Genomic DNA, 14,888 nt, shown 5'->3' with positions numbered 1-14,888 from the left:
CCGAGCACATCTTCGGTGGTTGAACTTTAACCCAAAAGAGGAATAAATTGTTTGAGCATTTAAATCAGTGGCGGGCAGGGCCATATTTGAGCCACCAATGAATACAGCAGGCAGTGGCAAATCTTCAACAACCTATCTCTATAACAATGGAGATGGCAGGTTGCCATATGTCCAGGAATTCCCAGACATGTCCTCTTTTGGTGGTCCTACATGCCCCTCCGGGGGCAATTTTACAATTTAAAGCAAATGTCCTGGATTTGGGGTTTGTTTTTGGTTTTTTTTAAAAAAAGTGCCCGAATGGCTCTTGTTCAGGCTCTAGTGCGGGCAGCTCAGGTGGCACTTTTTGTGTCTGGATTTTTACCTCTTGAAATTTGTCAACCCTGCGGTAGAACTCTTGATGTGATCCTGGGCACTGGAGTGTTGAAAGCACAACTCTCTTTTCATTTGTGAAACACTGGAGAGCATGAATTAACAGAGAAGATAAAAGAATACAAAAATGCATATTATGCACAGACTGCAAGCTTTTTTGCTATTGCGTGTGTAGCATTCAACCGACAGAGGCTTTGTGAAGCTTCAGTTGTACTGTTGCGTCATACGTAATGTGGCACTACAACAACCGCCACTTTACGTTTGTAATTGTTGTGCTCTTTCACTCCTGCAAGAATGCTGCTTAGCTTCCATCAGCTTGAAAAATTTATGCATTTAACTGTGCCTGACCTACTCCTCATGCAAGCACTTTTTAAAGAAAAAGGCTTCTTGAGTCTGGTTAAGTGGTTCTTGAGAAAAATTGTTTTAGTTCAAGAACAGGACGGTGGGCACACCCAACACAGCCTAGTGAAAAATAAATACAGTACTGGTAACGAAGCACAGTGGCAGATTAACGGCAAAATAATCAGAAGAAACCCAATGTGCCTATTAGAATGGAGTCATAGAATTGCAGAGTTGGAAGGAACCCAAGGGTCATCAAGCCCAACCCCCTGGCATGCAGGAACCTTTTGCTCGACATGGTGCTTGAACCCATGACCCTGAGATTAAGAGTCTCATGTTTTACCAGCTGAGCTATTCCAATCTCTTTTGCACTCGTGGCAGAGGCAAGATTTGAGCCAGGCACCTCCTGATTTGTAGCTCAGTCTCTTTTAGCCAAATTATAGGCAAGAGACAGCTACACAAATATGGGGATGTTATATGGGGCTTTTTCTTTCTTCTTTTTAGAAAAAAGGCAAGTAAAAGGGAGTATGATAGAGGTGACTCAAAGTATACATGGTATAGAGAAAGTGCATAGGGAGATGTTCTCCTGCTCTCATTATAATAGAACTTGTTGTTTATAGTCGTTTAGACGTGTCCGACTCTTCATGACCCCATGGACCAGAGCACGCCAGGCACTCCTGTCTTCCACCGCCTCCCGCAGTTTGGTCAAACACATGTTGGTAGCTTCGAGAACACTGTCCAACCATCTTGTCCTCTGTCGTCCCCTTCTCCTAGTGCCCTCAATCTTTCCCAACATCAGGGTCTTTTCCAGGGAGTCTTCTCTTCTCATGAGGTGGCCAAAGTATTGGAGGCTCAGCTTCAGGATCTGTCCTTCCAGTGAGCACTCAGGATTGATATTCTTGCAGTCCATGGGACTCTCAAGAGTCTCCTCCAGCACCATAATTCAAAAGCATCAATTCTTCGGTGACCAGCCTTCTTATGGTCCAGCTCTCACTTCCATACATCACTACTGGGAAAACCATAGCTTTAACTATACGGACCTTTGTCGGCAAGGTGATGTCTCTGCTTTTTAAGATGCTGTCTCAGTTTGTCATTGCTTTTCTTCCAAGAAGCAATCACAAGCAGAGAGAGTGCTGCTTCCCTCTGGTCCTGCTTGTGGAGTTCTTATGTTCTTAACTGCATCACCATCCTGTGCCATATATTTTAGAGCGGAGTCCTCTGAGAAGACTTCATTCCACCAATAACCCTGGACAAAGCTCCCAACCTTAATTGCCTGTCTGTAAAAAGGAGATGACTAAAACATGCACCACAGATTTGTTGAGAACGAATGTAGAAAGTTAATCCTAAATTAAACATACCCAGAAGTTTAAACACTGTATAGATTAATACATGTTTAATATTTATTCTTACTTGGGGGGGGGGGGGTGTTAAAAGAAAGAAATGGGAAACATGTATTCCTGCATCTGTCGTCTTTTATCTCTGTCTCCGCCACCTCCAGACTACCACAAGCAAGTTTCCCATAGTTAGAAGCTCCGTAATGAGAGAATCTAGATCCGCTGGTGATCTCTTTGTGAGCTTCCCCATCCAGCTCACATTCCCTGCTTATAGGGCGCATGGTGAGAACATGTGCAGGATGACAGACAGCTCATGTACCGACAGCTTTTGGCAAAGCTGCATTATTTCACAGAGGACTCTCCATCTGCCGCTACATTCAGCAACACAAACTGACCTCGCCGGCCCTGGCAGATTAACATTTAATGATGCTTTCAGCTTGAGCCCTTATAATTTTTCATCTTCCAGGGGGCAAACAGAGAGCAGGAAAGAGACTTCATGTGGTCAAGAGCACACTAGGGACAGGTTGGCGGTGGGTCCTTGCCAACAGGATCAGAAATGCTGTTTCCTTGTTTGGGCACCAAAGGTTTTGTCACAATCAAGTGGTATATGGATTTTGTAAAGCACATTTAAAGCACATAGCTACCCACCCCACCCCACCCCACCCCCAGTAATCCTGGGAACTGTAATTCACCCATCACAGAGCTATAATTCCCAGCCCCTTTAAAACTACAGTTCCCAGGATTCTTTGCAGGAGGGTTTTAAATGTGCATTAAATGTGCTTTACATGTATGATGTGAATTCGCTATGTAAAATACAAAGATGATGACCCTGCAAAGCGAATGCAATTTCATTGCTGCTCCTTCTTAACAAACGGAAACTATAGCCAACTGTCAGGAGATGCGCATGCTCTCTGGATTTAAGCCAGAGAGAAATAAAAGGCTGTAATTTTTACCCCACATGGATTTACTTTGTGTGTGTGTTTGTGTGTGAAGATGAAGATACACACACACACACACACACACACACACACACACACACGTTTCTGCAATTCTGTCAATTCTCTAGTAACTAGTAACTGGGAATAAAGTGGGTCAGGATTGTGTTTTATTCATACAGAGTGAATTAACTGTGCGCTGTCCCCTCAAGCATAATCCATCTTTCCCTGGCCTAGAAAGAAACCCTGCTGAGCCAATGTGGTGTAGTGGTTAAGAGTGGTAGACTCGTAATCTGGGAAGCCGGGTTCGCTTCCCCGCTCCTCCACATGCAGCTGCTGGGTGACCTTGGGCTAGTCACACTTCTCTGAAGTCTCTCAGCCCCACCCACCTCACAGGGTGTCTGTTGTGGGGGAGGAAGGGAAAGGAGAATGTTAGCCGCTTTGAGACTCCTTCGGGTAGTGATAAAGCGGGATATCAAATCCAAACTCTTCTTCTTCCTCTCTTCTGCTGCAGGCCTGCACTAACAGCCCTGACAGCAAGGTGTGTAGAACCTCCACAAACCACTAAAATTGCCAAAAACCCATGCAGAGCTCGAATTCTGTAAAAATATGTTTCCACAGAGGACACAACACAAAACAGGACCCTTTCACCCAATACTGTACTATCAAATGTTTGTTTTGTAGATTTAGGAATGGGCTTTTCAGCACCCACAAAAAATATGATGTTTTGGTTTTTTTAACATGGGCTGTACATGCATCATTTGTGCTGCCATGGCCTGGTTGCCCATGTAAAATTACTCTGGCCTATCAAAACATTCATATTTAGATATGAGTATTGTGAATACTCATATTTAGATATGAGTATTGTGACTGAAGGAAATCAGCCCTGAGGGCTCACTGGAAGGACAGATCCTGAAGTTGAGGCTCCAATACTTTGGCCACCTCGTGAGAAGAGAAGACTCCCTGGAAAAGACCCTGATGCTGGGAAAGATTGAGGGCACAAGGAGAAGGAGACGACAGAAGACGAGATGGCTGGACAGTGTTCTCGAAGCTACGAACATGAGTTTGACCAAACTGTGGGAGGCAGTGGAAGACAGGAGTGCCTGGCGTGCTATGGTCCATGGGGTCACGAAGAGTCGGACACGACTAAACGACTAAACAACAACAACATTGTGACTGCACAGACATCCCCCCTCTCCACTTACACGGAAGTTACGCTCTGGATCCCCGTGCACATAAGCGAAAATCACGTAAGTGGGGAGCTCATCTAAATACCCTCTCTGCTGTTCCCTCTCCAGTCTAGACCAAAAACACTGTATCCAACAATTGAAGACCTAGAATTGACGCTCTGGGGCTGGCTGGAGGAGGCGTGGGGAAGTGACTGCAGCTGCCATGCTGCCCCACACATCAGCTGTTAGGTGGGGAGGCTGAGCAGCCTAAACAAGGCCCCCCCCAGTCTCTTCAGGGGTTGCTCCACCCTCAATGACATCCTCGTCAGGCTCCAGGGAGGGTCTCCTTGCAAGCCATGAGGGCTCACCAGCTCTCTCCTGCCATTTCCAGGTTTGAATTGAATTATTTATTTATTTCCCAGCACCACATGTGCGTGTGTAGTCACGCATGTAGGGTTGCCAGGTCTGCTTCCAAAAAAGTAGCAGACAAGTGGGGTTGGGGGTTTAAATTAAATTAAATTAAATATTTTCTCGCAAACATTTTAACACGTATTAAAATAATCACTCCAAAACTTTACTTTAAATTCAAAACATCAAATAAGTATGTAAAATATTAGATTACATTTTACTTTGCTGTCGTGTGTATTTTTTATTTGACTGCGCAGCTTTGATCAATTCTTTGTGTTTAAGGAATAATTCTTTAATTTCAGAACAACGTTGCAAAATATTAAAAAATATACAAAGTCCACTTAATCTTAGGGTCATGGGTTTCGAGCCCCCATGGGTTCCATTCCTGCATTGCAGGGGGGTTGGACTAGATGATCCTCGTGGTCCCTTCCAACAACTCTACAATTCTATGCTTCTTAGGGATCCTTGGGGCAAAGCTACCCAAGTTCCCAACAGGGGTTCCTTCTTACCATTCCTGTATTAGGGAGGTGATCCTTGGGGCAAGGATCTCGCTCCCTCAGGTCATCGGGCAAGTCTCCTCCAAGCCCACCTTTTCCCCTCGCACCTCTACCGGTAGCTGGTTTGCTGCTGCTCCTGCGCGTCAAGAACAGGAAGGGGCGTCTTTTTCTTTCGCGCCTCTCCCTTTTGTTCTCCCCGCGAGTCAGGAACAGGCGGGGCAGAACTCTGGCAAGAGGCGCCTCCCCCCCCCCCCATTTTTTAAATGTCTTGTGAAACAATTGTCTCATTCTCACTTATGAAAAAAAAGACAAAACGTGATTCTCCTATCCTTGTTCTCTTAGATTGTACAGCTTTAGATTACGTACCATTTCATCATAAAGCTTTGGAATAAAAAAAAAATGTCCACTATTTTGTGGGGGGAAATAGTGAACATAATGTGAAAAAAGCGGACTGTCCGCTCAAATAGTGGACACCTGGCAACCTTACACGCATGTAAGTGGGGTGCTTATACTATTGGGAGAGGCCTGTAACAGTATCAGCTCACGATACATTCATACAAAGCGCATTTATAGGTGACATAAGAAAAAGTCATTTGGTTAACATGGTAGCTTTCCCCGTTCCCCTCCAATTGATTAGTGTGGGTTGCAAGAGCACAGTATTGTGTATGGAGCACAAATCCCATTAGAAATCCAATTGTTTTTTCCCTTTGGTTAGGGGGGCAGTTAAACATGCCGAGAGGCTCTGCAAAATAAGATTGTTTCCGTCCAATTACTCTGTTACTCTATTGCACCATTAGAATGAATGATTACAGCCCAGTCCACAAACTAGATCAGACAGATAGTTGGATTTAAGCCAATTGTGTCTTACTGCGGGAAATCAGCTTAAACTGAAGTCAGCTCATGTGCTTGCCTTTGAATCATCAGCAACCACACAGTTTTACTAGCAGCTTCTATGAAGACCTCACAAAACAACAAAATGCTTCAGTTTTATTTACTCCCATTTGATATTCCCAAAACAAGGGGATAAAACAGAAGTTCATTAAGTGTTTGCCAGGAAGAATTAATGCGGCAAACAAGCTCTCAGCAGCACTAAAAAATTCCCCATCTTTTTCAGGGAGAGTTAAAGCCATCCTTTCAGATGCAGTTCCGATAGAAATAGAAGAAGTAATCAGTGAAATATATCCCAGCATAGTTAGGATCCGTTGAACAGTCTGCAAGATCCTAGTGGGACAAAACAATAAACAAAGTAAGATTGAGATAGATCCAATAATCATAGCTAAATGTTTTGTTCTTTTTTAGTCTTAAAAAAAAAAGACTTACTGGAGCAGCAACACGAAAATGGTAAGCACTGTCATGGAACGAGCTTACAGGGAGATACCAAATATGATGGAATCCCTATGTAACCAAATAAGAGAGAGAGAGAGAGAGAGAGAGATGATAGGGAATGAAACTTGCATAGATGTCTATTGCTGCAAATGCACATTAGGGAAGTAAGAAGGCAACCATTTCCGTCCGGACATGTAGTCATTGCAAGCAGCACTGTTTCCATTCTGCTGCAGTTCAGTTTTCACCAAATAATACATTATTTGTCTTGCTGTCTACTATTTCATGTAAGTTACATAAGTTATGGTTAGCGCACATAACTTAGGTAACAATTTACATAACTTACATTCATTTCAATGTAACGGAAACATCACCACCACGTAAAAAAGGCCATTAATTACATATCATCTGTGTACATCAAAAACAACAGCAATGTGAATGAATAGTAACTGCATTCATTTCATTGACCACAGACAAATACGGAAACTGCAGTAATTTCCGCTTCCTTTCCCGTTTTCATCAGAATTCTCTGGCATTCCTATTACACACGTGGGAAAGCTAGAGTTTCTAAGGCTGTGGCCATTCTGGGGTTTGCCAAGGTCAGAATGAGAATTAGTACTTTGTCCTATCTCAAGGGAAACACATATTGCTTGTTTACAAGCCTTTATTGTATTATTTCTAAGAGCTGGAGCCTCCCTAGGTCCCCAAAAATATAACAGCAGTGGGCAGTGCTTCCTTCTAGTTGTTTTTTAACTGACAGATGAAGTAAATAAAACTCCTTGTATGGAAGAGACAACAGAACTAAGTACCTGTGTAGTTTCTGGAAAGGGTTCCCTCTTTTGACGGGTTTGTTGTGGAAGACGAAAGCAAGACTTCCCAAAGGTGATTTTGCATTGAAAGATAATGAGTGGTTCCGTTGTACTTCAAGGAACAAGGATAATGTTAAAAGCTGCAAGATTCTATAGTACTGCTTTTAAAAATATACGAAATATGGAGCTTAACAAGCAAAGCACCCAAGGCAAATGTGAAGCTCCATACTGGGAGACAGAATTCCACTGAAAATTAATGCTAATTCTAACAATACAGCTGCTCAAAAGAGTGTACAGACATGGAAATGGGATCATAGCAATTTGGAAATGTTGAGTTTAAATTCTATGGGCCAGTTCATATATGACTGCTTGCATTCCCATTTCGCAGATAAAGTGAATGATCTGCTTCCAGCAGCACCATAGCATAGCAGGGGGTAACTCATATCAATAGTGCAAATCAAATTTTGTGAATGTTTGAATGATGGACTTTCAGGGCCAGCCCCACCATTAGGCAGAGTGAAGCAGCTGCCTAGGCTGGTGGATTGCTGGAGGGTAGGGAGGAGAGGGGAGGTGTTGGAGTACCTCCTATATTAGTCAGCTGCTCGCAGGTTCAGTGGAAGATGCTGTCCCATCATCAGTGCTGAGCTGAAGTTAGATTCAACAGCCAGTACACTCAGCTTCTGTACGTGGAGTGGGGAGAAGGTACCATCTTGTCCTCTGCCTCAGGTGGCAAAATGTACTGGGTTGGCCCAGGGGATTTCTCTGTTTATCATCTAGAACATGAGAAATCCAGGCCAGATCCAGCCCAATCACCTTCTAAATCCAGCCCGTGGATGGTCCGGGAATCAGCGTGTTTTTACATGAGTGCAACACATGAATTGGCTCTAAGGATGCAACCCAGCCCCATTAAGGCCAACTGAGGTTTCCAGCAGAATGTGAACCATTAAAGGACATTCGTAAATTTCAGTTTGTGCTTTCACATCCTTGCAGTTTCCTTAGGATCTGTTAAGATCTGGGCACAATCTTCATTCATACCATATACATAATAACAGATAAGGTATATTTTTTAAAAAAGTTTATCTATAGCAAAATCTGTCTGTGTACTTACTTGATTTCCAGAGAGATTTTCACCATGACAGGTGTGTGTTTGTTAATGGGAACAATGTAACTATAATTTCCAGACCTAAAACAATAAATAGTGACAACGGCATTCAATATTTTGAAATTTCTAGTCAAATATCAATAAAAGTGAAAGCAACGTCAAGTGCCAAGCCAATCAGCTATATGAACTGGAGATTGCAAAGTAGAGCCTTAAGCAACTTTATCAACTATTCTAATGGGAAACAGCAATGAACAGTTGCCCAGTTGCATAGCTGGGCAACAATTTCAGTGGGAGGCACTTTGAGACAATCACCAGCACTGCAGAGAAAAGCAAGGTAGCCTGCTTTTTAAATGGAGAACAGCAGTGAGCAACAGGTAAGATAATCAGCCATCCTCTTGCAAATTATGATCCAACCTTCAACAGCAGGTCCCGGGGTGGGTTACAACACTTTAAAATTCAGTATTAAAAACAGCTGAAATAAATGACAGGAGCATGAATTAGCTAGGGTGTGAACTAAAAGCAAAAGCAAAATTTAGAAAATCTTGCCTTTCTGAAGATTCTGCACCCCAATGTGCAGATGGTGGCGATCATTATCATTATTATTTATTAAATTTGTATACTGCCCTTCATCCAAAGATCACAGGGTGATTTCACAAGATCAGTTTCCTGAGCATGCAGTATAACTTTTTTTTTCTTAGATGAAAATATTTGCACCGTCAATTGTGGAGGCATGACACTATCACCTTACATATGTCTACTCAGAAGTAAGTCTCATTTAATTCAATGGCACTTTTCTCCCAGGTAAAGAATTGCCCTCTCCAAATACTGTAGCTAATCTCTGTTGAGTTAACTATAAGTTATGGTAAGACCAACTGACAGCTAGGGATTCAAATATCCATTTTCTCGTTTTTTTGAATCTGAACTTCAGTTTTCCACATTTCACAGCAACGGCATTTTAAAAAAATCCTCATAAAAACTCATCTGCATTCGAGTGCAAATTTCTCTTAATAAATACATGTTTATGTGTAGTTTTGATCAATGTACCAATTTTTGTAAGCAATTTCCTCTAATATATGTGATTCTGCAAACATTGGCTGCCTCAAGAACTTCATTGCAAAATTCAGATTAAGTGCAATTGCTGAAGGATGGCTATGTTTCAGTCCGCATATTGTTTCAGAAATTTGTCGGATTTGGCTTTAAGTGCATGCTGAATAAAATTTTCCCTCCATCCCTTCTGGTTTTTCACAGTGGCCCACCTGCAGCAGCAAAATCCTTAGCTCAACTTAACATATTGAGGCTCTGTGTTGCATTAGACAAAGAGATGTAAGGAAACAATTTTACCCACCCACACTGCAGGTTTTTGCGACAATAACGGCGATCTATTTTTTGTTGTGTCTCTAAGATCTGCATAGAGATGATTGATGTGTCAGTCCCTGAAAGGAAGAATTGTTTTTGTGAGCGTAGACACTTGACATTAAGAAACTTTTTTAAAAAATGCACACACAATAATAATGAAAAGTTTATATGAAAACTTTTTGTTACAAGCGGCTCCCCATTCCATTAACTGTCTTTGCCCTCTGCCCTCACCCTGGCACCCCTGGTGAAAGGCCCTATGAAATATACTCTGAGTCCTGCAGTGATTTCATGCTCTTTATTGCAGCTTGTAAAACAGTGTTTGAATTTTCCCCTAAACCTCAGGCTTTTATATACATTATTTACACAATGAGTCCCGTCTGATTGGCTGATTCTACTTCCCTCCTGAAGCCTGATTGGTCTTCTCCTGCAGGCCAATCAGTTGTTGCATTCTACCATCCTACCAGCCTAATAGGCTGATTAGCTTCTTCCTGGAGCCTGATTGGTCTTCTCCTGCAAGCCAATCAGTTGTTGCATTCTAGGATCCTACCTGCCTATTGTTCTAGGATCCAAGCTTAGTACATAACACCCTATTAATGGTAGTGACTTTGCCTTACAGTTTTCACATGAAGCAAAAGTCAAGCTTTCAGATGACATATTAACTTTGAAGAGTCCTCTGGAATTGTAACTCTGATACACACACAATTTCATCCAAATCACACCACATGTGAAAACAACAGCATGGTACACTCACCGCTTTAAGATGTTACCATTTCAAAAACACATGTACCAATCGTGTCAGGGGAAAAAGCATGGGACTTAGTGGAGCAATGGGTCAGTGTGTCTGGCTGTTAACCAGATGGTTGGTGGTTCGATGGCTGTGGGCAGGATTCCTGCATTTGAGGGGGTTGGACTAGATGACCCTCAAGATCCCTTCCAACCCTAAAATTCTATGATTCTATATGAAGGAACCCCAAGGATTGTTTCAGAAAGTGCAAATTTGGTAGGTTTACCTTTAAATGCAAACTGATTCAAATTTCTCCCCATTCCTGCTGGTAACGGGAGGCAAAAGGAAGAGGCGGAGGACAACACGACCCATTGAACCAAGTTGTGGGTGACATCCCCAGAATAATTATTCACAAAGTGGGTCTAATACATTTCCTCAAAACTATTGATAGGAGGAAATCATAATGGACCACAGAGACTAAGATGCGCCAGCTGTCCTGGCAATGAGCTATATGCATAACTTCTCTAAACTAGATCAACAGACATTTTAAAGTAACCAAAGGGGTTTTGAGGAACTTTGTTTTTCAAAGGAAATAAAAAATACTTTACAGTCATTTCCAAGGTCAGGCTTCTCAAACCAGTTTTCCCCTGACAGTACTTTCCTTTTCGTTCCTGAGGGAAGAATAGAGGGCCTTCACAAACTGAAACAATTGTATGACAAAAACAAATACAGCAAAATGAGCTTCTGCGTGAGTTTTCCAAGCACGGGTTTGACGGACGCTTGCAGTTGCTCTATTCTGAAGACAGTTCATTTCATGAAAGGGAACTTGTTTCACACTCTAGAGGTCTAACATTCTCCTTTCCCTTCCTCCCCCACAACAAACACTCTGTGAGGTGAGTGGGGCTGAGAGACTTCAGAGAAGTGTGACTAGCCCAAGGTCACCCAGCAGCTGCATGTGGAGCTGTATAAAGCTGTATAAGCTGCAGGTGGAGCTGTATAAAGTATAAAGCGGATTAGGTGTTGGGGGGTGCAGCAGCAAGCCCCAGCAAGTTGAGCCAGGGCCAGCTCCACTGTTAAGTAGAGTGAGGTGGTGACCTCAGACCTTGCATGGTGGGGAGGTGCTGGAGAGAACAGAGCTGTGTGTGTCATGTGACCTGCAGTGTGCTCCATAGGCCAGTGTCCTTCAACCTTGGGTCCCCAGGTGTTGTGGGAACTACAACTCCCATCATCCTCATGGGGTCATGGGAGTTATAGCCCCACAACATCTGGAGATCCATAGTTGAAGAATACTGTCCTAAGCTAGCCTGCTGCTCTCAGCTACAGTGGGGGAGCAAACTGTCCCTTTGTCAGTCTTGAAGTAAGTTTTAGCTACCTGTCCGGCCACTTTCCAGGATATTGAATAGGGTGTGGTTCACCATATTTGCCTCAGATAGCAAAATATATTCAGCCAGCCCCTGGTGTTGGTCTGAAAGCATTATCTGTTCTGGTCACCATCAATGAAAGCCCAGAGAAAGATAACATGAGTAACTACAGTACTGGAGCAAAGTTTAAGAGAAAGAAAAAATATATAATCCACCTTTGAACACCTTGCGACATTAAGGTAAGCTCCATACCCCCACCCCCTGAAATTCTCAAGGAATCCTCATGTTCGCTGAGAAAAGAGACAGAAAAACTGAAAAATAATCTTTTACAGAGAAATAAAACCTCTGAGAAACTGAGAACAGATTTCAGCAAAATGTTAATTTTGTCTCCACATTATCGTCATTGGGCAAGTGTACCGGTAGGAACACAGCTACATGGAGATTTTCACAATCACTACAATCACAGAAATTGCCACAGAAATTGCCTTCTAGTAAGTAGTAGCAACATCCATTCATGATTTAACTTACTATGTTCTTTTGCCTTCACCTTCTGATAATGTAGGTCTTTTCTTACTGTTTGATGACTTGGACAGCAGTAAGTTTCCCGACAAGGTAAAATGCCACAAAAATTCACTTCAGGAATGACGCCAGTAGGTTTTGGGCTTGAAGACATTGTGCTGTATCTGGTCACTACAGTAGAAGAAATCCATGAGTGACACACATATCACCTTCACCAAATTTAACATAACCAAATTGGGTGTGTCGATACATTCTAATTTTTCAGTTCAAACAGATTAGCTTCTTTTCAGCAGTTAATTCATTCTACTTCTGCTCTCCACATTGAGTAGCAATGCACACCACGACAACGGGAAATTTTGACCCACATACCTGCCTTCAGAAATATTACACAATTGGCATGCCACTTATGTGAGGGTTCAGTTCGGGGGGGGGATCCATGCTCAAAGACAATATCCTGCAAAGTCAGGAACTCCGAGAAGCCCCTGGGGGGGGGGTATTGTTTCATTTGTTACTATGTTCAATATTTTTGTGGCTTTATATTGTAAGTGATGTGCCATCTTCCTTACCAGCCTCTGGGATGCTTCCAGAGCCCTCAAACCTCCTTCCCAGAGGCTGGTAAGGAAGGAAAACCTGCTGGATGTGTGGAAAATAAATAAAGGGAGAGCAGGGAACAGTACGTTTCTCCCGATCTCCCTTTATTTCCTGCCCACTGCATAAGGTTGCGTATGTAAAGTGAGCATAAGTTGTGAGTCTAATGTATAGTGCTGCCTATCTATTTCTAAGTGTACTTCTTCAGCCTTATAGCCTAGAAATATGGGGCAACGTCCAATGACGCCCGCCTGTTTGCACAGTAGAATTCCATTTGCACTTTCTGTTTCTCATACTCGCCCCCCAAGATCCCTGCAAATACACCCCAAACATCTGCTCTGAGGGCATCTCCCAACCCCCTGGAGCAGATTTAGGAGGAATGGAAGGCTTTTCAGGACTGAAGAGATCCTGTTGTATGGGTGGATATCCACTCATGCTATGCTGGCTCTACCTCATGGGCTTTTGAAAAACAGCACAATGAAGGTAATGGTTCTGAGAATGCAGAATTCTGTGTCACCTGCCAAATTCCATCAATGCAGGGTGCAATTTTTTTATTTACCCTGTTGACATTTTTTCAGCCTCAAATAATAGCTTAAGGCACAGTACCTGTCAAAGTGGTGGGTGGAGGGAGTGTTATCAGACTTGTTGAATTGCTGGGAAAGGTTAATAAAATCACATTAGCAAATAAAATTAAAAAATCATGCAGCTATTACTCTAACACAGCAGCAACAAGGGTATATAAGCATATTCAAGTATGCTTTGCTGGCACCAAGTGGGAAACAGGCACATAAAAGTGGCTGCTTTCAAAGAGTGCAATTGCATCTCAATGGAGGCTTGCCAATCCTTTACATTTAATGCTTATACGCTTTAAATAGGCTGCTATCTGCCCAACCCCAGACCATTACAAAGAGGAAACAATTAAAGTTCAAATGAGTGACAAATCGGTTACTTGCCTGTTTGTAGAACTGGCCATGACTGGGTCGGGTATGCTAAGGACATAAATGGTGGCTATCGACAGAACACTGTAACGAGACATTTATTCCATAGATTGACATCTATCATCATATACAAAAAAAAGAGTACAGAAGAAGCAAAGTCTTCGACTGACCTGCCTCCAGATGCATGAGACAAATAACTTTGATAGCACCAAGTTCTATAGGCTTGGAACACAACCGCTGCCCAATTTGTAAGAAGGTTTCTCTGTGGCAACATCTACAGAGAAACTTTTTAGGCTGCCACTTTCATTATTAAGAACTTCAAGGGTCGGCTGGATGAGGCCGGTGGCCCATCAAGTCTGGTAACGTATTCTCGTGGTTGCCCACAAAATGCCCAAGTAGACTTAGGCACAACAGCACTCTCCCCTTTTCTGGCTTCCCGCATTACTGCCTCTGACATGCAAGCCACATGGCATCTCTACTGAGCTGATGATCCCTAGTAGTACAAGGGAATCTGGGAACACAAACGGTGGCCTTCATGCTTTCTGAAGCTTCACTAATAAGAGCCCTGCCAGCTCAAGTCAAAGTTACATCTAGTCCAGCATCTTGCTTCTCACATATGTCTTCAGAAGGTCCAAAACATGGCACAAAAAGGCAATGGTCCTCTCCCACTGTTGCTACCCAGTTACTGTAACCTAGCTATCAATAAATATTATGAATTCATATAATATGAGCCAGAAAAATATGAGCATGGGGAGCCCTGTTTAGGATCATGGCCTTTGTCTCTTCCTTTGCCTCAAATGTCTCCTTCCCATTGTTGAAGTTCTCTTTTGAGCCTCAGTTATCATTTATTTTTTATTAAACCAGTTCTTAATATTAGAATCAAAGAAATGAAGTCTGATGGTGTTGATGATTATCACCACCACTTAAATGTATGTGTGTGTTCTTCCCTATACCAATAAACTTTTTTTTATTTACAAAAAGGTTTTATGAATGAACTGATGGGGAAAAAAACAACCAAGTGGTTGTATCCAGTGCTGCTGTTCTGCTTGACAACAGACTTCCACTTCACAATGGAACTTCCTCTCTTTTCCTTCTTGCAGCCTTCTAAACCCAGAGG

General features: G+C 42.6%; 1 protein-coding gene across 4 annotated transcripts in view; it reads right to left on the bottom strand.

Moving 5' to 3' along the window:
* Positions 1–2,724: 2,724 nt before the first annotated feature.
* The window catches only part of MYRFL (myelin regulatory factor like), a 42,295-nt gene continuing 30,131 nt past the window's right edge, over positions 2,725–14,888 (bottom strand). For 3 of the 4 annotated variants that reach the window (XM_060279661.1, XM_060279660.1, XM_060279663.1), the window contains exons 17-25: positions 13,787–13,855; positions 13,440–13,486; positions 12,255–12,416; positions 10,974–11,036; positions 9,631–9,718; positions 8,292–8,366; positions 7,184–7,295; positions 6,372–6,446; positions 2,725–6,272 (exon numbers count right to left, since the gene is read on the bottom strand). In XM_060279661.1, the coding sequence (XP_060135644.1) occupies positions 6,186–6,272; positions 6,372–6,446; positions 7,184–7,295; positions 8,292–8,366; positions 9,631–9,718; positions 10,974–11,036; positions 12,255–12,416; positions 13,440–13,486; positions 13,787–13,855 (778 nt within the window). In that variant the 3' untranslated portion in view covers positions 2,725–6,185. Of the gene's footprint in view, positions 6,273–6,371; positions 6,447–7,183; positions 7,296–8,291; positions 8,367–9,630; positions 11,037–12,254; positions 12,417–13,439; positions 13,487–13,786; positions 13,856–14,888 lie in introns of those variants that run through there. The other variant, XM_060279664.1, reaches the window with a different exon arrangement.

Source organism: Zootoca vivipara, chromosome 10, assembly GCF_963506605.1.
Source record: "Zootoca vivipara chromosome 10, rZooViv1.1, whole genome shotgun sequence".
NCBI classification, from domain to species: Eukaryota; Metazoa; Chordata; class Lepidosauria; order Squamata; family Lacertidae; genus Zootoca; species Zootoca vivipara.
Note: the sequence above shows the minus strand (reverse complement) of the source record. Positions and strands in the feature narration are given on the sequence as shown.